Here is a 23490-nt window from a genome sequence, read left to right as displayed (position 1 = left end):
AAAGGCGCCGTAGCTAGTGAAATTACTGGGAAAATGAGACTTGGCATTGACGAGTGCAGTTGTAGTGCCGCTCAGAATTTTTGGGTTTTTCAATAATCTTGAGCGGCACTGCAATGTAATGGGCATGGCGTATCAATTACCATCAGCTGAACGTCCTGCTCGTCTCGTCCCTTATTTTCATTAAAAAAAGCATATAAAGTTGTTAGAGTGATCGCTGAAATGCTTGTGTTTTGAAAAGTTCTTCGACAGTTGACAGAGCTTAAAATTATGCACGTATTTTAATGCGTGGCTTCCTAAAATTATGATTTTTTTTTTTACATTTATGTCAAATCTATCAATATAAACCTATCAATTAGCCTGTGGGGTTTTAATCTAATATTGCAACAATGTTCATGACATTGTTCATAAATGTTTATCCTACTGGATTGTATATAGTCCATGTCGTGGACAATACTGGCTTTTCACGACTGGATGTGGTTCTATTTGCAATACCCGAGTAAGTTGGTAAATTGATAAGAACCAAGAGACTCACCGAATATTTACATAATTATCATTATTTGATAATGAATATGACAATTAGTTAATAGTTTTATGGTTAATACTTTAATGTACTACATTGTTCTGAGTGGACCTACAGTACAGTGGAAAATACTATTTTACAGCTTTCGAAATATAATTTATTTTAAAATTTGTGTCTCGAAAAACTAACTGAGCTTAGATTAAATTAAAATTTTGCATTTAGACGATAGCAAATTACTTCAGGCACATTTATATCTCCAACAAAAATCAAACTCATTAAGCTCATGAAAAGCATAACTATCTCACTTGAATGAATTTATCTAACTGCCTTTTGCATTGATAAAATAAATGTTATAATTATCAGCAATCTCTTTTCTCTTTACTAGATCAACACAATTTATGGCATCATTAAGTACCCATTTATAACAATAGACCTTTGACTGGTGATCATCTGTTACACTCAAGATATGAGTGTGGAAAGATGAAGTTAAAAAAGTTAAGTGACAAAAAATTTAAAAAGTGTGAGGGCTAAAAAATTAAGAGATATATAGACGGAACTGCGAAGCTTGGCACCTAATCTAAATGAGATAAGAAAATGTACAAAAAAGATAACAGTCCTCTTAAAGATGCTTCGAAACTTGAGCAAAAACTCTCTCGAAGTTATTCAGTTAATGTATTAGGGAATGAAGAATAAAGTTGTGTAATATTTTTTAGCGTTGGGACTTTAAAATCTTTTAATGACTGTGAAAAGTGTTTCAGCTGGTATTACAATATTGTTATTTGTTTTATGATCTTGTTATTTAAACTTTCTCAAATATATTGCATATATAATAGTAGATACTTATACGTATAAAACATGGCTTATTTTTCGCTAAGCGTCTTTGCTGTGACCTAGTTTGATTATCTGCCTCCGAAATCTGTGTGTAGTAAGTTAATCAAATCTTTGAGCCGATTCCAATAAACGCAAAATATATGTTCTTGAAAACCAGTAAAATTAATTGAAAATTACACATGGATAAGAAAGGCTTTACTTAAATAGCAAGAAGCTCGTTTTTGAAGAAACAATAGCTATTCTCGACATGACAATCCCATTTAAACTTGTCAATTGGCTTTTTATTTTCTTCGTGAGTTTAGGTCGTGGTCTTGAATTCTTGGTATCAGCTCCGATCTTTATATTGGTCTTGCGACGTCTTGTTTTAACGGGATCCAATAACTATGTTGTTTTATAGTTAAAATTTATGAAGTTTAAAGTTTGTTTTAAAATTTAATTTGTCTAATTAATCCCAGAAGTGAGGGTTATCACTTTAATACAAATCACCAATTGTTTTTATTTGAAAGCGCGACAACTTAAGTCAATATCCTAATATGCAAATATTAGGGTTGAGCAGGTTATCAACTGTAAAGTAGATCCTGTAGATGAAGTCACAACCTGAGAGTTGAACAAGACATACAAGATTTATCAATGATACGTCATTCGAACGGATCAAGTCCCGTATCGTTCACAATTTTTTGTTTTCAAATTTAATTTGTGTAATTATTCCCAGAAGTGAGGATTATCACTTAAAAAGAAAACAAATTGTTATACCTAGATATATTGTGCTAATACATGAGCGACCTAGTATTCATCGTCTTTGGACTCCACAGAATACTAATAAAACATTTAACATCTTCGTTGCAATACGATGGTGCGAGAATAGAAATTAAAGCTACATTAACTTTGAAATACGAAACTTAAACATCACAGCTGCTGTGAAATAGAAAATAATAGTCTCTCAGGCGATGCCATTATAACACGACTAACAAAGGGATTATCTTGTTTGGGAACCTCTTGACTTGCACTCAACATCTCTTTGTATGTATCCTGTTACATTTCTGAATAGGAGTTGGCTATTCAAGGAGTTTTTATAGGACCGCTGTTTTTCGTTAGCGTTAATTCGGTCTTGGTCCTTAAAAGTAATTCAGGATTTGGGTTTGCACCTTGTACTTTCGACTTAAGCTTGTTTTTATATCCGGACGCTTCCGTTAAGTTTGTGGACTGTTTTACTTTCAATATAAGTGTTATATTTAAGGGAATAGTTTGAGCCCAACTAATAATAAACACTTTCATAAATCAGGAGAAGAAAGACTATTATAGAAATACTTAACTTAAAAATTTGGATAGCTAAAAAAGGATGAAAAGATTATTTACTCATAAACTACTCTGTTCTTTATCAGGAAGGGCAAGTGCTGTTAAATAATTAATTTAAATAACCAGTGGGAGGCTCCTTAGCACAGGATGCCGGCTAGCTTATGGGTACCACAACGGCGCCTATTTCTGCCGTGAAGCAGTCATGTGTAAACATGACTGTGTTTCGGTCTAAAGGGCGCCGTAGCTAGTGAAATTACTGGGCAATTCAGACTTAACATCTTATGTCTCAAGGTGACGTGTGCTGTAATGCCGCTCAGAATTTTTTGTCTTTCAAGAATCCTGAGCGGCACTGCATTGTAATGGGCAAGGCGTATCAATTACTATCAGCTGAACGTCCTGCTCGTCTCGTCCCTTATTTTCATTAAAAAAAAGTGGTGCGATGATAATATCTTATTTTAACGCAATCAAATATCTACGGACATATTGTTTTTATTTTCAAATGTCATTGTTGTCCATGCACCCGTTACCATTAATACGGCCTCAGTAATAAATCATAGTAAAATATTCTCAATTTGAATGTCCCATCAATCACAAACAAGCCACAGCATTCGACTTTCCCCACCCACTGTCATTAACCATTTGGAGTGCATTTTATGTGGTACGTTAAGTGCATTTACGAGTAAACTGCATCAAGCAGAAGCGTCTTCGGATACGATTCGCCCCTTGAATGTTTTATGATGCTCTTTGAACATATCTAAGTTCTGATTTATTTTATCTCTTTTGTTACGATTTTAGTTTACACTTAAAGCGTTTGCTTGTATATTACTCATAAACATATGTAATCGCATACTATTACGCCTTTTATATAAATAGACATATATTATATTTTAATATTTTTCATCGAAAATTTATATTAAGTATTTCGAGTAAATATTTGCTTTTGTATCATACTGACATTTTTTTGTTTATAATGAAAAATCTCAAAAACAGTAGTTTTGTAGTTTATGATTGTAAAAAGTTTGAATATTTTTTATTTATTTATTTGTTTCACTAACAAATTATACACCATTACTAGCCTGTAAAAATAACAAAATAAGTATTATTTATGGTGTAAACACCACTACAGGCAAACCGGCATTAATTTTTGAGGTGCACAAGTAAACTCGCAACCCTTAGGTTTGGAGTTTACAATGAAAAATAATGTATTGTACAAAAAATCTTTCATCAAAACATATTAAGTTATATCACTTGAAAAACGTGGACATACATACATACTTGAACATAAATAATGTAAGCAATGATTAATATCGTAGCCAATGTTAATGTTTTCAAGAGTTTATATTCCATTTACCTATAGATAGGGGGTTAAATCTATTATGACTATTTGACGTTTGAGTGTGTTTCATGCATCATTTTACATTTTACATATTATATTGTAATTGAAATGATTTGTAAATCTTGATATAAAAGAGTGGCAATGAGTTTCTGGCTACTTCTTCTCATTAGCTCAACCCTTTACGAAGTAGCGGTAGATTCAATAAGAAAAAAAAATTTTTTTTGACATTCATAAGTGTCATTACGTGACCTACGTGAATAAACGATAAAAGTGATTTTGATTTGATTTGATTTGAATCTGTTTTATTATTGTTGTTCTGAATATAAACTCTTTCAATTTCAAGCCTGAAAATATCAGGCCAACCATCTAATAAATTGCTTAGATCTAGAACAGCCTACAGTTGCTATATTTTTATACTTACCGAGAAGAATTTATCTCTCAATCACTTTCTAGTTTCTGTCCATGTATCTAAAGTTATATAGCACTCAAAAGATCTGGGAGTAATGACCGATATCTTAATATTAGTCTTTTATTACATATTCGGCTCAAACACTTAATATGTTATTAGTTACATCTGTAATGGGAGATAAGTGTGGGTGTTCGTTAGAATCGCTTTTAATGACTCCCCATTACTCAATGTAATGCACTATATATGATGATAAACTTAAAGTATGTAGCGGCTTGTGGTTTATTTTATTGATATTAATTGTTTGTCTTATGATATACTTACTTATGTTTCAAAAAACTAATCAAATATAAGCCTGATTTGATAATAATAATTAAGTTTTAGCAACACATCCTCACACAAAATATCTAGTCCTAAACCAGACTTAGCTGTGTCCTGTTGTTTGTTTCCTGTAAACTCTTAAACTAATGAACGGATTTCAATGGGGACTACTTCATGGAGTGCAGTATAGTCTATGCTGAGCGAAAGGAGAGTTTTTATTTCGATTTGGGACCCATAATTACTTTAATTCGAATATTTGTTTTGTTTGGATATATTTTCTAGGAAAGAATGTATTGACGCACGGTTTGACAGTTATGCTGTGAAACAATTTCGTTATAACAACAGGGAGCATATTTTATGAAATATTATTGACAAATTCATAAAAAACAGTATTAAAGGGTCGGCTAGTAGTCTTAATATAATATACCCTAGACTCTAAAACATGACTTGGAAGCAAATAACCATATTAATGATACAACTGTTTATTTATTTAAATAAATTTGAACACTGGAACTAACAACTGGACAGTTTGTTCACGGGATTAGATTCCATATCAAGCTGTTAGAATATTTCTCAACATATTACCAATATAATGAATTATTCCAATATTTATGCTATGGCATCTTGCTCCTTAGCTATGGTTTTGCTGCTCTTGTGACTTACCCATCTGAGGCTTTCTGAACTAGTTTTAAATGAGCAGAAGGTACAGAGGTAATAAATTAAACGGTTTCGGCATCGCTATAGGCAGAACAGTTGACTAACCAGGGGTCTTCGGTTCCATCATCGCCAAAAACGCATTGTTTTTGGAAAACCCAAAGTTTTCGAATTTACATATGTACATTTACTTGATGCTGTTATGTACGGTTACGTTCTTAATAGTATGTATACTCCTTTGTCTTCTCTTCTGTAAAAGATCCTCTCTTAGGATGATAAATTCAAATTCAAATATTTTTATTCACAATAAGAAGGTGACATCACCTATTAAAAGTCAAAAAACTACCACCCATTCCAAAATGAATGCCTCGGACCTGAGAAGAATGGGCGCAACAAGCTCAGCGGGCTTTTTTGTTTCATCGAAAAAATATGTTTACAAAGTAATATTGTACAATTGAACTTATTATTTAATAGACTGAGGGCGGTCACTCCATTCCCAATCTCAGGTATCATTAAGAAAGTCATTTATGTTATAGTAACCTTTACCACAAAAACGTTTTTTAACAATTCTTTTGAATAACGTAATACTTTTGTTTTGAACAATTTCTGGGATCTTGTTGTAAAAGCATATACATCGCCCCACAAAAGACTTACTAACTCGACTTACCCGAGTAGTAGGCATCATCAGTTTATGTCTGTTCCTGGTGTTAACATTATGGTTATGACAGATTCTGGCAAATTCACTTATGTGCCTATGAACATGCATTACATTATCAAGAATATATTGAGAAGCTACAGTCAAGATGTTAGTTATAATAATGATAAATAAATTACCTCACCCATACAATGAATACCTAACCCAAATATATAGATAAATATGTGTAGATATATATAAAAGTAAGATGTAATTTATTTTAGCAAGTAAACCATCCGGAAGCTTTGATTTTAATATTGTTCCCATTCCAAGTGAAATTTGCATTTCAGTTAATTTCAGGCACATCATTACCTTAAGTTCTTGAGCTTATCGCCGTCCAATGCGAAGTCTTACCAAGACCAGACCAATCTATATAGTGTGATACTTAATACAAAATATTAACGACACTAAAGTATTCATAGTGGTGGATTGCGAATAAAGTGTATTCAGTTAGATTCGTTCCGGACAGTGAGTGAGTACCGCTCATCAATAAGAACTCTTAATGGCGAAGTGTGAAATTTTAGCTCGTTATCTAGATGGTTATATAGAGTTAATGTAATGGGATGCTTCAGAGTTTTATGTAATAAATTAAAGCCATGTTTTTACCCTTGGTGGTCAAGCGCATTAGGTAGAAAATTATCATCCTAGTATAATATTCATACGTGACTATCATGGGAAAATAGTGCAGTGGATTCCCTTTGCCTTCTGCACCAGTCATTTCAGAAGTTATTTAGTCTTCAAGGCCGCTGTAGCCTCTTCCAACCGGTTTCCCAGTCAGGTGTATGGTTATACCGCCATTGACTCGGTCGCCATATCCTCGTCTGTTGTCTAGCAGGGAGCACCACGGAGCGGTAACACGCCATAGGGCACGCCACTCCGATTTTTGCGTAAAGTTACATTATAAAGTCAGTTAATTAAGTTACATTTTTAGTAAAAAGTCAACCCGACGTTTCAAGACCTTTCCAGATCTCGTTGTCAACTCAATCTCATGTAATTAAATCCTTTAAAAAGTGTTTTATTTAAAATACCTACAATCTACATAACAATAATAGTACACTGCTAATTTAATATATTGTCTGCTTTCGAAGCCATATCTACATATCATACTATACTTTAAAGCTTAAAATACTTGGTAAAGTTTGAAGTTAACACCATAATATTGCTACAGCTTTCTGGTTAAGAAATAGATTTTTATGTAAAACAATCAGAAGTGGGACTTTAGTTACGTCAGTTGGTGCTGCGGCTTCCTAATTAGTAGGTCTATTGTGCCTATATCCTACAAAATAAGTTAAGTCTCATTGTCTAGTAATTTCACTTGCTACGGCGCCTTTCAGACCGACACACAGTAATGCTTACACATTACTGCTTCACGGCAGAAACAGGCACTGTTGTGCTGCCCATAAACTAGCTGGCATAAGACAAAATAAGAATTCATAAACAAACTAATTGAATAATATTTAAAAAATTAATGCAAAACGTTTTAATCCCTTTTCAAGAAGAATTCGTTTGGCATTGAGTAGTGTGAGTTTTGTCATAATGAAATATTACATCAAGAAGAAGTGTAGAAAGCTAAACTGAATAACATACAGAGTCAGATTACGAAATTAATATTGTATGAAAAAAATCAGTCTTAAACGGATGCAAAAGTCATGTTTCTCTTATTGGTAAAACTCTACAAATTGAATATTTAATGAATTATGATCGAATATGACCTTTAGGTCAGTAATCTGGTCTCTGTTCCCTTCCAGTGGGAGGCTCCTTTGCACCGGATACCGGCTAGATTATGGGAACCGCAACGGCGCCTATTTCTGCCGTGAAGCAGTAATGTATAAGCATTACTGTGTTTCGGTTATAAGGGAATCAAATGAGACTTAACATCTTATGTCTCAAGGTGACGAGCGCAATTTTAGTGCCGCTCAGAATTTTTGGGGTTTTTCAAGAACACTGAGCGGCACTGCATTGTAATGGGCACGGCGTATCATTTACCATCAGCTTAACGTCCTGCTCGTCTCATCCCTTATTTCTTAAAAAAATAAACAAATATCATGTTCTATGTAACTTATAATCGGTGCAAACAAACACAAGTGTGACAAATGTTTTAATATAAAAAGGGAAGTTCTGAAATTATATAATATATTGCAGCTTTATATTTTAATAATTTGAATAACGTCCGAGACAGTCGGCCCCTTTCATCTACTAGTGTTGGGACTGTACTAGTATTTTGTTATCGATTGTCACTATAGTTTCTGGTGCCTTATTTATGCAGTCTAGCTTCTTTTCTTTAAAATCACTAACGGATTATAAACTGTAATTCTGTTTTTGAAGTTATACTTCTTTAGGCACGTTATGAAAAAATTATGAGAGTGAAATTTTAAGATGCGCGTCACTGTAATACAAAAGTAACGGGGTGAAGTTGGTTCCTAAAATTTTCTGACGTTTGCGATATTCGTTATTATTTTTTTCGTCCATTATTAGTATAGGCAAAGGGTTCAAGCCCGTACAGCCGTATTCGTTATTTTATAATTATTTATCAAAGCAATCGTTGCAAGATTTTTACAATATCGGGGAATTTTAAGGATTTTTCCTTTGTTAGGCCCAAGAAGTATAACTTCTTGCGTGCATAGATAAGTACACATACACTATTTTCTTCTCCTTTTTTTACTGCAGTTTCTTTAATATTCGGTAGACTTCTATATAAACTATTTCTGTATAAATTACTTTTACTTATACAAAAATTTTAATGGTTGTTATATTATGTTTTTTCAACTACAACTCACTTTATAAATAACAATGTCGATGATAAGTACTTATATATCAAATAATACTTTGATATTTTTTTAATCTAAAGATTACTAAAGAACAAACGATTATAAAGACCAATCAGCCCGTAATATTAAGTGCACTTTAAGTGTTCTAGTATCAAACACGTCATGTAAAAATATTATGTGAATTAAACAAGGTAACATTTAAAAGTGATATAAATTAGTTAATTCACACAACAATTTTTAAAATTAATTTGAATTAAATTATATATTGCATTTTATATAACATATTATTATGGAACAAATATTATTTTCGTCTGATATATTTCCAAAATAATACTGCAATTTGTGCATAAAAAAATGCAAATATTAAAATAATTTAAAATAAATTATAACTACCCACAAAAAAAAAATACTTTGTTATAGTGTAAGGTAGGGACAACACTAGACGGTCCCTTTCATCTTAATGATGCGACGCGGACGTTGCGACGAGCAGTATTTTTAGATCTCGTTAGTAGGCTGCGGAATTCGGTCGTTCATCACTCCGAACATATTTCAATTTGTGGCGATAAGGCACTTCTGCGTGCTTTTGTTTTCCAAACATCGGTATGCTAAGAATGTTAAAAGCAAAAATTCCAGCGAGCATATATACCTAATGTTATTCCAGAAATAAAATTGAATTTGTGGAGTTGAACACTTTTCTTGTGATGGCCTGATCGAAATTTCATAAGACATTGAAATTATGGATGAAAGATTAATTATACTTCCAGTTCAGCTATTTCAACTGATGACCATACAGTCCTTGGACCTGTGGTTGAATAATTGTGATTGCAAAGCCGAAACACCGCGAGGTCGAGGGTTCGAATCACAGCTTTTAAATATTTCTACTGTTCAATTATTCTGTTTTTAAGCTTTGTCATTAGCGAAGACTCTCCCTAAGGCGATAGTTATAATTGAATTATGATAATGAAGACGGCGAAAGAGTCGTTGAAATTATGAATGGAAGTTGATTTTTCTGTGGGATAAACTTTTTAATGTAAAATAATTGTAATAGATCTAAAGTGTTAAATTTTATGCAATATTAATTGTTATTTTTGTGTACGATAGTGCAAGTACATGAATATTGTATTTAACCACATATTAATCGTACTTTAATAAATATATATAATAAAAAATAAATATATAAAAACTATAAATAAAGCAATTCGTGCGATTTTTTTTCTAAATATTCAAAAATGCACAACGTTAAGGTTGAAGTTTTCACTTCTGCCGGCACTCACGGAGTGCAACACGTATTTTTTTTATTCATTGTACCTTAATAATAACCAAGATGAAATACGTAACCCTGCATTATAAGCTTAAAATTTAGTATGAATAGTGGTTTGAAGTTTATTATCTAATATGACACGTAAAAATGTGAAATGTAATGTATCGCTAACTTTTAATATTATACTAATGCAAGTAGCTCAATATTATCACATTAATAATAAAATGAGACATTACTACATGTTAGTATTATCTTATTTTAATCATCATTATGTCCAGAAATAATTAGAACACAGTCTATTTAGTTGGTGTGTCATATTTTGTACATTAAACTGTGATGCACTGTGATATCATCTGATAAGGTTAAGTTTATTTCTCGAAGCATCGATTTTTGCAAAACATTGAAGCAACTAGCACTGAATCTGACTTACAAAATATTCAAATGTCCAATATACCGTTTGCAATTGACAGTCGATTGAAATAACTGCTGCTTACGACGACCCGCTGCTCTAGTTACGTTCTCGTATCAAAATAAAATGACATTTTCATTCATTATTTATGATGAAAAACAATTTTAAATACGATTAACATTTTAACAATATACAAACAAACTAAGTCTCGGTAAAAGTCAAAATAAAATTTTCCAAATTGTTTTACTCACAGTATGCCTCTATTCAGTTTATACGGGTCCTTGCTTGCGTGGTATCTAACAGAACCTATTACTAAGACTCTGCTGTCCGTCCGCAGATCTGTCAAGAGGGCTGAAACACCTAAAATTTTTACAGAATATATATCTATTGTCGCAATAACAACAAATAATCATCATCATCAGCTGGAAGATGTCCACTGCTGGACAAAAGCCTCCCCCAAAGATCTCCATGACGACCGGTCCTGCGTTGCCCAACGTATTCCGGCGATCTATACCAGATCTTCGGTCCATATTGTGGTGGGCCTACCAACACTGCGTCGGCACGTGGTTGACATTCGAGGACTTTTCTGCCCCACCAGCCACCTGTCCGTCGAATTATGTGCCCTGCCCACCGCCACTTCAGTTTCGCAATCATTTGGGCTATGTCAGTGAATTTGGTTCTCCTGCGGATCTCCTCATTTCTCATTCGATTTGCAGGAAAACTCCGAGCATAGCCCTCTCCATTGCGCTCTGAGCGACAATGAGCTTCCTCATAGAGCCAATAGTTAGCGACCACGTCTGGGTACCGTACGTCATCACTGGCAACACACACTGTTTAAAAATCTTCGTCTTCAGACACTGCGGTACAACAACTAATAACAAATAAAAAAGGGCGTGTCCTTAATTAAAAATACGTATTGGTACTTTTATTTTTATAAAAGAAACGTGTTTAAAGCTTCTTAAATACTTCTCTAGGCGCGCTGTCAACTTTATCCTGTGGCTATTAAATTACTTTGAAATGTAGCGCTTAGCAGCTGACAAGTACAACTATTGTTACTTTAGCTTTAAGTTTTCACTTTTATCAGCAGTCTATGGCTGCCTATTTTTTCGTGCTAATTAACTCCAAAAATGTGTTAGTACCGTGGCTAATGGATCCAGGAAAGTCGGATACAGGAGTGATTCAATGTATTTAATTTGATTCTTAATATCAATAGCTTTTTCAAATAAATAGTTAGAAAAAGATTATTAACTAATAATACCCGATGATGTTTAGCGAACAATAATCATAGACTATTTACATTTAAACTCACCCATGTCAATTGACACGGGTATCTATGTCACATGTTACAAAAGTTAAAGCTCTTCCAGCTTTAAAATTATTACGGCTTTTACAAGACAGGATAACTTTAGCCGTCTAGGGACTAAAATTTGAATCCAAAAGGTATGAATACGAGAAGTATCAGTTTAGGCAATCACTTGGGACTTTCTAAAATGTTGAGCTTTAAATTTTCTTTTTCTTTAATTATAAATCTACTTCTTTTATAATTCAAAAATCTATTCCATTCTCTTAGAGTACTACAAAAGTTTTAAGAAAAGGAATGCAATCTTATTAAAGAAAAATACATGAGAAGGAAACAACGTTCCCTACAAATCGGAAATAGAAATATACCACGGAAGTGAAACTAATTAAGTTATCCTCGCTTCGCGCGACTTGCGGTTTATTTTCGTACCATTCCACATTTCAAATAGTAATACAATACTAGAGGTATTACTGTCAACACTGTTGGAAGAGAAACATACACTGATGTGCTGATAACGATTCCGAGCAAAATTTTGTCGAGGGTGGCTTCAGTATTCGTACCCACAAAATAGACCCTATTACCGAATTGTATGGTCCAATTTTGATCAAACTAGAGCTGATTGGTAGAGTGAAGTATACAGTATCCCAATATATATGTTTTGCATGTAAACAGGAGTGAGTGAGGCGTCAAACCAGGTGCGGACTTTTAAGAGAAATCGATGGCGGCACTCTAGGGAGGTATTATTATGACAGTTGTCGTTTATTTCGAAAGACGCCGATGTTTATTAAGCCTACAATTAGAATATCTCTGAACGACTGGATTATAAGTTTATGTTTGTGTTTAAATAAGACGAAGCAATTAAGTAGGATTTCAAAGGCCATTTAGAGTTATTTCCAACACAATCCATCTTGAGATCCAAACAGTTGTCGGAACTCCGAATTGAAATTGCCTGATACAAATTTTAAATAAAGTTATTTGTTTACAGATGATGTCAGTTCAACTGAACCAGATCGCACAACAGCCGCGACAGCACCGCCGATTCCTCTACGACCAGAATATGCTCACCCAGCCGGAGTGGAAGCCTTAGATCCGTATAACTCTGAGAAAAACCATGCTCCTTCACATCATAGAGATTATCTCGAAGAAGATTACGATCATGAAGGGCACAAAGAAGACGACAATGAAAATAGAGAGGATGCTGATGAGCTGCCTTCATTATCAGGAGATCATCTTCTGCAGAGTTCTACTGATGATCTGCCAATGTTTCTTCTGGAACCTCAACATGCCTATGTTGTGCGCAACAAGCCAGCTATGTTAAGATGTCGTGCAGCGAATGCATTGCAAGTGTACTTTAAGTGTAACGATATACGTTCAGTGGGTAGTACTCAGTTTGAATTTGTAGATCCTCAAAGTGGTGTGAGAATTGTTGAAGCAGAGTGCAATGTGACAAGAGACCATTTAGAGGAGTACTTTGGAGAGGACAGATTTTCGTGTACGTGCTATGCGTGGAGCAGTCGTGGCGACATAAGAAGTCAACCAGCGATTGTTGAGTTAGCTTGTAAGTATACTCGTAACTTAAAATAAGTTACCAAAGTGTATTGTCTACTAATTTACTAACTACTACCAGTTGGAGGTGCTTTAGCACAGCATGCCGGCTAGATTATGGGTACAACAGCGCCATTTTCCGCCGTGAAGCAGTAATGTGTAAGCATTATTGTTTTTTGGTCTGAAGGGCACCGTAGCTAGTGAAATTACTGGGCAAATGAGACTTTAGTGCCGCTCAGAATTTTCGGGCTTATCAAGAGCGGCACTGCATTGTAATGGACAGGGCGTATCAATTACCATCAGCTAAGCGTCCTGCTCATCTCGTTCCACTATGTCATAAAAAAACTAATTGAAATAACTTTTCAACTTATAATTAAACTGTTTAGTTACCAAAACTATTAAATATATTTCCAACTGCACGTAGTTATGCATTTAACAATATTATGCTGCGGATAGGTTTTTAACGCCCTGATGTAGCAATTCATACGTAAAGTTATTTGTATAGTAATGTCGGAATATATCGATAGCAAGTAAATTATATTTTTTTCCTTAAACAGCAAGTCTGGCGGAATTAATGTTTACGTATTAAGTACATTGACATATAAAGTCAACTTTAAACCTACATATTAATATTCATAATACGAATGTAAATGAATAGAAAAGAATATTAAACGTAAACATAAACTCAGAAGGTTGTAAAGCAGTCAATAAACATTTGATACTGGCGAGGCATTAAAAATCATATTTCCGGTGTAAATGGGCCGTGGTGAAACATTTCCTCAAAGCTCATAATTTAAGTGTTGCCTCTAGATTGACTTTCGTACAAGCCAATTTAAGCTCGTTTCTACTAATGTTTATTTCACGACAGTCTCGTATAGAAATGAATTTGGTATGTTTTCATTTAAGGTAGATTAATTTTAAGGGAGTCGAGATGAATTGTTTTAAAAGTAATCATTTCTCTTCGATTATATTCGAATAATTTTTATTGTTCAATGTATTTCAAAATAACGAATTTGGAAATTCACTTTACTAATCTAAGTACATTAAGCTTTACATTTGAATTGAATTCTTGATTGAAATTCAATTATATGAGCTATAAACATTATTTATTTATTCAATGAACAAAATTATCTTAATATATATAATAATAAAGATATCCTCGCAAAACCTCTAAGGTTTATGTGCGAGCAGTATGTTCGCATTGCAATAATTTTTTCATTACTTAAGACTTAATATAACATAGTTTAGTAGTAATATTAAAATATATATCAAAGGTATTCCTGGTTATTAGCTTCTAGATAGTATTTTTTTAGCTTTACTTTGAAATTTTTCTTTTGTAGATATATATCTATAAGATCATCAGGTAGTCTATTTAATATCCTAGGTAATACATAGTTACAGGTCATACAATTAAAAATACCGAAATGTATAGGAAAAGTGTATAAGTATATTATACAACATTTGTTATGTTAATGAGTATATTGATATGTTCAACTCTTGGCCTATGTTACTGCGGGTATCCATGGGCGGTTCGTATTTCACTTTCTATCATGTGGACCTCTTGTTTTATTGCCCCATTTATAAAAGAAACTCTTTATTAATCCTTAATAAAAAAACTACGTTTAAAAAATCCGAAATCATAAACTGCAAGGTTAATACACCTCTTATGCAAACCATTACCTTGAATAATATTAAAATACTATTATTTATATGTGCTATCTATGGATTGGTTTTAAGTCGGTGCCATAGGACCAAATGGCATCTATTCCGCATCGAACTGAAGAAGAATTACGTCAATAGGAATATAAATCTCAGCGAAATCGGTGTACATACATAAAAAATACCGATCGAATTGAGAATCTCCTCCTTTTTGAAGTCGGTTAAAAATATAAAATCCTTAATTAAATATTCTAACGACTTGTATCTTTCTCTGACAGTTAGCGTAAAAAACCCACTTGATAATGTTTGCCTTAGTTGGACAGTATTCTATCAAAATAGTCAAGTTGTTCATATCAAGTACCTATTCTTCAAAGGCCAAAAGTCTCAATAAGATAACATAAACGAGAATCGAAGCTGTATCTCCCTTTTTTGAACATTAACTTCTTTTAACTTTCAATTAGGTATAATAATAATAATAATATTGACACACTTTTTACACAAATTATCTTGCCCCAAGTTAAGCATATATAGCCTGTGTTATGGGTTACAAGACAATGATATATTTAATACAATATACTTACTTAAACATACATAAATTCATATAAACATACATAAATACATTTAAACATCCATGACTCGGAAACAAACATCCATATTCGTCATATAAATGCTTGCACCTACCGGGATTCGAACCCAGGACCTCTAGCTTTGTAGGTAGGATCGCTAACCACTCGGCTATACAGGTCGTCAGGTATAGCAAATTGGTTACCCTCAATTATTTAAACAACTACTTAATGGTAATTTAACAGTATGCGCAGTTAGTAATAGAGATGAGGCCTTACGATTGGAGTGTCAATAGAATCGAGAATTCTAAGTAGAATTCCGAAGCGGTCGTGAATACTAAGCAATAATTGAATAGCTCATTAATACGTTTAAATTACGCTCTTATACACCCTTCAATCGATTCCAAGTCCCGTTTGAAGAAATTTTCCATTTAGAATTGTACAAAGTCTTCAAAGTTCTAAATTAAATTAATCGTCGAGTTATCTCTTGAAATTTTATTTGAGATTCTACGTTCAGACGTGTTCACTTTGAAGGTCACGAACTTTAATTATACTAGATTTTGATCTGATTTTGTCTACGTAAAATTTTGTATTGTTCAACTTAAAAATGGAATATAATGTATTTTGGAGGAGGCCTTTGTCCAACAGTGAACGTCTTCCGGCTGATGATGATGATAGAAACTTTAAAAGGCGTAATAAAAAAAAATCCTCGTAATACGGACCGACGTTGTGCATTATAACAAAAGTTAGTATTTATGTTGAAAAGTAATAACAAACTAACCGTAAATCTAGGCTGTATACTGCGCCTTTTACCAAAAACGTAAAAGTCTCCAAACTTATTAATTTGAAAAACGAAATTTATTTTCTGAGTAAAAAATAAACGAACAAGGCGTTTACCTGATGGATTTCTTTTTAAAGTGCACTTTTTAAATAACCCTCTCTTCTGGGAGTAATTACACAAATTAAATTGAACACGCGACCTCTCGCGTTCCGTGCGAGCGCTCTTTCCACGGAGCCAACCGTTCGAGTGAGTGAGTATCGTTGACAAATTTTGTATGTCTTGTTCAGGTTGTTGTTTCATCTACAGGATCTACTTTACAGTTGATAACCTGCTCAACCCCAATATTTGCATATTAGGAAATTGACTTGAGATGTCGCCCTTTCAAATCTAAACATTTGTTTTTTAAGTTAGTTGTGGTGACGCTTAGGATTCTTTAAACACAAAATTCTGAGCGGTACCGTGATCAAGCTGGTCCCCTTGTACTAAGATTTTAAGTATCATTTAAAAGTCGAACTTAAATGAACTTTATTCAAATATACTTAAAATAAGCGCTTTTGAATCATCATTACAAATATTAAATTTAAATTATTGAATCTACAATAGGTGCTTTAAACAGTAATGTAGCACTCTACTGCTTGTGCTGATCAAGGTGCCGTGGTGGTACTCCTCTTAGCCAGCATCCAGATCATCTAGCATCCCATAGACTATTTTTTTCAATTACTCCTTAATGTTTTAATGTAATAATTTGAAATAGGTAGATGTTCAGTTATAAATTCAACATTTACCTTTCAGAAATTGGGTTTTCGTACAATAAATAAAGCTAATGAGCTCTCTCAAGTTGGACCAAACAATATATATAATGTTTAATGTTTACAAAATGTCATTCAAATACATTGAGTGGTTTTAGTGTCTCACCCGTTCTAACATCGTGACACGAGATTAGATTTTACCTATGTCATAGTCTATCAAAACTGGTTTTGATAAAGCAACAATGGAAACTGTTATTTAATTAAAATATTGTAAGTATTAACAATAGAAATTCAATGTCACTTTAATAAGCAATAAGTATGCAATAATAATATCACTGGACAAACTATAGCAACTTTACTAAATTACGTGTCACGTTGTTTGTCCCCGATGGACTCCTAAACTAATGAACGGATTTTAATTGGGGATTACTTCATGGAGTGCAGTTTAGTCCAACTTGAGAGATAGGATAGTTCTTATTTCGATTTGGGACCCATAATTATTTTTATTTCCAATATTTGTTTTGTATGGACATATTTTCTATGAGAGAATTGTTTGACGCACGGTTTGACAGTTCTGCTGTAAAATAATTTCGTTTCAACAACAGCGAGCATATTTTAGGAAATAATTCTTGAAGTTACGAAATATTATTGACGAGTTCACAAAAAAACAGTTTATTATTTATTATGTACAGAACAACGTCTGTCGGGTCAGCTAGTATCATATATAAATGAATTTCATTTCATAAGCTCGAATTCCATTTTATATTCCATCTATTGTTTAAGTGACCGTACCTCATACATTTTCAGCATATCTCATAGAGCAGTAACGAAACCTACCCAGGAAATGAAACGTACCGCTTAAATTTATAGCGCACGAATACTCGGTCTTCTCCCCCCCTCTCCCATTTATCATTTACGCCCATCAGATAGAAGTTTTACATTTACGGTTTAAAGTTTTTAATGGAAACCTCATTTGTTGGTGATTTAAACGGCCCTTTAAAATAAATAATCGCACAGATTTAAAAGCTTTACTAAATACATCTTGGTAGCGAATTTTCTGATAACGACAGGCTGAAAAAAACTTAAATATTTTACAGATGAGGATATTGCAGATATCAATATTGACTCCGCCTTATTAAGGGACTATTTGAAAGAACCCACTGACCTCGGCTGCTGTCAAAGTGCTTTTGTGTCTGTTTGATATTCGCTATTTTGGCGCTGTTGGCCATAGTGAGACTCTGCGGTACTAAAACTAGTGACGACGAACTCAACTAAACAAACATCGAGGATAAAAATGTTTTCTTTATTACGTTAATTCCTATATATATAGTATAAATAACACGGAAAACAAACGAAACCAATTCAAAATGCAAAAATACTTCATAGTATCTAATGTACGCTTCTCTCGCAGCCATTTGTATTAAACGTCAAAATTAGTTCTCTTGACGCTCGCGAGTGGCGCTTCAACTAGGCGCAAAAAATTTGCTGTCAAAGATATGGAATAGCCTGTCCAGTGTTATTTATACAGATCGGTGAAAGAAAATGCATGATTATAAAACCACTCCATTGAACAAATAATAGAAGTCCGCAATCAGTTTTATGCGTTATTCAATACCACTAACACGTGTTGGGCCATTAAACCGAATATAACAAGCTTACCTACTTTTAAATCTTTCTCGGTGACTTACCATAGACACTTTTACGTGCACTCACAATCCCGTAGGTATAATCATTAATAGCGACGTAGATGCCACTTCAGAGTGTATTTAAAGCTCTCGAGGAACAATTAAAGCGTCAGAATGAGGATTTAAAGGCGTGTATTACACACGCTGCTCGTGCAATTAGGGCCGAGTGGCGTCTTACGGTATATTTAGATGTTTATGAGTTTCGTATGCCGCGTGCTTCTATTCTGATCTGATTCGATCTTAATAGGAAATTATTTTAACAAATTATCAAGCCTAGATTAATGTTTTTAATCATAAAAACAACTTACCAAAACCAAACTAGTTAAAATTGATTCACATATTAAAACGAATGCCCTATTCTAACATAAAATTTTTCAAAGGCCACCTTTAAGATAAATAGATTTTATGCTTATAAAAAAAATATAATTTAAGGGAAAGATTAGCAGATAACATATAAAAAAGTATGTGCGTATAATCTTTACGCGCGATTGAAGTAAAACGTCTTTGACGCTTACGACACTTTATCACTGAAACGATTTAACTTAAAATAAATATCATATCACCATTTAATAATATTTATTATTACTTATATATTTCACAAAAAAATATATAATTTTATATTAATATTATTCATTAAAATACGAAACTTAACTTTCTCTCTTGATATCTTCATAAACTCATATCTCTATCTCAACTTCCCTTCGCCTCGCCCGATCACACTTTTCGTAACGCTCTCGTCACGCATTTACCATCTTACTCCACGAGTTAAGCGTGTCTAAACATTAAAATCTAATTAAAAACATTTTTTGTCTTTGCGATAATCTATACTAATATTATAAAGCTGCAGTGTTTGTTTGTTTGTTTGAACGCGCTAATCTCTGGTACTACTGGTCTGATTTGAATGATTCTTTCAGTGTTGGGTAGTCCATTTATTGAGGAAGGCTATAGGCTATGTTTTTTTTTTAATTAGGGATCCGTAATAAAATTGCTATTTTGTAACACAAGGTGTAAAATCGAAAACCTATTTTTGCGTGCGCTGCAAAAACTATTGACAATAGAACAAAATGATGTACAGGCTATTATAATATAGGCAATATTTTATTACTTATAAAACTATCGCGTGAATTATACTTTATATGGTAAAACAACGTTTGCCGGGTCAGCTAGTTTTATAAATAAAAAATAATAATTAATGACACTGTTTTTTCAAATTCAGTCAATTACTAAGAATCAATCAACATAAAAGCAGCTTTATTTAATATTAATAAAGGCTAGACTATTAAAATAATAAATATATAAAGTTATCCAAACTCCTACCGTTAATATCGTCATCAAATGCACATCAAAAATTATTCACGCATGTCAAATCTTGTTAGACATCAATTCAGCCTAATTTAAAATAGAATACGTAACTATACATTGTAACACAATACATTGTGGAACAGTGGATCAAAATCATTCGCCCGCATATGAGCGAGCTTCAAAACAATAATGAATAAAAAATATCAGTAAATGATGATCAAAATGTCAATTACACTGAACCTGATATCTTAATAATGAGGGGTCTGTTAGCAACATAATCGATAATAAGCAATTGTTTATATTAATATTGCATAACTAAATTCAGGATGGGGTTCAAATTGGAAGATAAAGCGGAAATGAATTCGGTAATTGTTGAAATATCATAAACTCCTTCGTAATGATGTTTTTCATTCGTACTTATTAATATATTTTAATTAATTATAGTATTATTAATAGCTTTATAAGAAAGCGTTTTACACACAAATTTATACCATGAAAATTGTCTCGCAAAAAACATATTGACGCACCTTATTCCATCAACCGAAGTATTACAATGGTTTTTGGCCTGTTATATAATAATAAATTGTAATTCTATTTTTCATAATAAAAACAAAAAAAAATGTGTTTACGTTTCACAAATTAGTTATTCAATTAATTTATATAATTTCAAATAAAACAATGTGAAAAGTATGCTTTTTTTTCAAATATATTATCAACAATGAAATCTTCTTTAATGAATATAAAGAAATTTATTATTTTGATGTATTTAAATATAAAAATAAAAAAAGTGAAAACAATTATTTATGTTGTATAAGTACTTTGAATATCAAATTAGCATGCTATTCATTCTAATTAAAATTATAAAACAGTTAAACGAAATGAAAAACTTGTTCTGCAAAAACAGACAAAGGGCCCGAAAATAATTTGTATGCAATGTAAGAATCTTCGTCCCGTGTTCACGACTGTATGTATTTCCGCACCGCTGCAAGTCTGCGGTGTCGACATGGTAAAAATTCTAAGTATAGAAATTAGCTTTCAAGAACGTTCACAACATAAATTATTACAGCAAAAACGTGTCTTGGTATTGTAGTCAATTATTACGATCTGCTATGGTGTGAATTATTTTTCGTACCCATGTTATGTGCTTATCTGATTCAATGTTGTGCTTTTTGTGTTTTAATTAATTGTTGAATATTTTTTTTATGTTTTTTACGATTTCAAACAACACAGTATTTTTCGTTATAAAATTTGTAAAAAAAAACAACCGATTTCAAAAACACTGTTCCAAAACAATAGATATAATAAACACTCAAAAGTATAAAAAGTTCTTTTATTATATTATAATTTAATGAGTCGCAATATTTGCGTAGAAAAGTCCTTTCTTATAAATTAGTCATGTTTCTAAAATAGAAAAGTAGCTTATGTTACATGAGATAACCGTAGTTCAAAGACGTTCCAGCTGGATCAGAAACTACATCAGGAGCGGAGTACCTGACTCTACCAGTTTCTGTTCAGTGCGTTCGTGCGTCGGTCCATCTTGTTCATAAATGACTTAAATAGTTTTTCCAAATTTTCGTTGCCTCTGCGGATTGTGTGGCCAAAATACGAAAGAATATGTTGTCGGCATAAGGTGGAAAATCAAGTTTTTATTTGAAACTGGTTCAGGATCAATGCAATAATGCGTTATCGCCCCCAATACCACTTCTCGATTGCATCAATCCATTCATTGCCTTTCTTGGGCCAAGATTGTACACGTTCCTACTCCATAGAAGAAAATAGGGAGATATCTGGTCTGGCGCACCCCAGTATCAACTCGATTCATTAAACCGCGTGCAACGCAGAGCAGCTCGAATTGTCGGGTACCCAGTGCTCTGTGAACGGCTGGATCACTTGGCGTTGCGTAGAGACGTCGCTTCATTGTGTGTCTTCTATCGCATTTATTACGGGGAGTGCTCCGTAGAGCTGTTTAACCTGATTCCTTCCGCCGAATTCTATCTTCGCGCGACACGCCACAAGTTAGGATATCATCCCCACCATCTGGATGTGCGGCGGTTTTCCACAGTGCGGTTTTCAAGGAGCTTTTTGTCTCGTACTGCAAAGCTGTGGAATGAGCTTCCTTGTGCGGTGTTTCTGGGACGATACGACATGGGTTTGACACCTTCAAAAAAAGCGCGTACACCTTCCTAAAAGGCCGGCAACGCTCTTGAGAATTCTCTAGTACGTACTACGCTCCATACCTTTAATTTAAACATTTTTTTTTTGTGAAATAGGAGAAGAAAGTTGAGGATAAACTCCGCTCATGTTCTATTAGAGCTTTAAGCCCGTATACCATAAAATATATACTTACCAAAGAGAATTAATAAAATATCGATAAAATAATCGCTTCCGTTTATAAATTGCACAACCGCTCATCTGTTCTCACGTCAATCTTCATAAAAAAGTTTCAAGCTCGTCGATTATACAATAAAGTTGACGGTCCGTCCCACGACGATAATTGCTCTTCATTAAATAATTTAGCTATTTCGGCTCAGCTAGGCATTGGGTAATTGTGTTAGAATAATGTTGCAGATTGGTTTAAACTGAATAAATGCTACGAAATGAATGATTAATAATAATTTTATATACTTATTCCTTTTGGCTCAAACGACAACTAAAACATACAATATATTATGGATAATGGTATCCAGGACCTGTGCTTTTAAATTCAAAATTATTTCCACTCTTCAAGTCATGGCTCGCTTCACAATCATCGCCCCCACCTGCATGGTGTTTCAGAGTTAGTCAGTGTGAAGGGTAATTTTCTCCGCGCACCATTAAACCATTTCTATATACTGTAACCAAGCAGGAATAAACAAAAATTATTAATTGGAACAAACTTCAGTTCGAAACGTCTTAGGTGCCATTAATAAACGTTTTGCATGAGAATGTGGGCGGCGGTGATTACTTAACACCAGGTGACCCGTACGCTCGTTTGTCCTCTATTCCAAAAAAAATACTCCAATACTTACATAATTTTTGATTTTGGTGAGAATTCCACTATTTATAAGTTTAATTCGCATTTAACTTAATTACCTTAAAATTGAATACTTTGAAAGGTGTAAAATGCGTGTAATTGAAACTTAAATATATCATTAATTTGTAAATAAAAATTATATAAGTATTTATTACAATGTTTCGATTTTTTTCTGCTTATCATGATCAAGTACGACTGTAAAATTGTACCGGACAAGTTTTTAAATCGAAATTAAATATATATACAAACGAACTTACAAATTGCAGGCCACCTGATAGTAAGTTACTGAAAGTACCTTCTCCTGTCATACGAACCCGGAAGAACGGGAAAATAAGTGCCTGGGTCTGGATTCATGAGGATGAAAGTTGCTTGAAAACACACCTTGTTAGATAAAATA

The 23490-nt window shown here is 33.3% G+C and overlaps 1 protein-coding gene across 2 annotated transcripts in view; it reads left to right on the top strand.

Moving 5' to 3' along the window:
* LOC126972950 (netrin receptor UNC5B-like) overlaps window positions 1–23490 on the top strand; it is a 110705-nt gene that overhangs the window by 14728 nt on the left and 72487 nt on the right. For both annotated transcript variants that reach the window (XM_050820045.1, XM_050820044.1), the window contains exon 3: window positions 12782–13354. In XM_050820045.1, coding sequence (XP_050676002.1) covers window positions 12782–13354 — 573 coding nt within the window. The remainder of the gene's footprint in view (window positions 1–12781; window positions 13355–23490) is intronic.

Source organism: Leptidea sinapis, chromosome 28 (genome assembly GCF_905404315.1).
Source record: "Leptidea sinapis chromosome 28, ilLepSina1.1, whole genome shotgun sequence".
Taxonomy (NCBI): Eukaryota; Metazoa; Arthropoda; class Insecta; order Lepidoptera; family Pieridae; genus Leptidea; species Leptidea sinapis.
The sequence above is the reverse complement of the archived record's forward strand: the minus strand, read 5'-3'. Positions and strand labels throughout refer to the sequence as shown.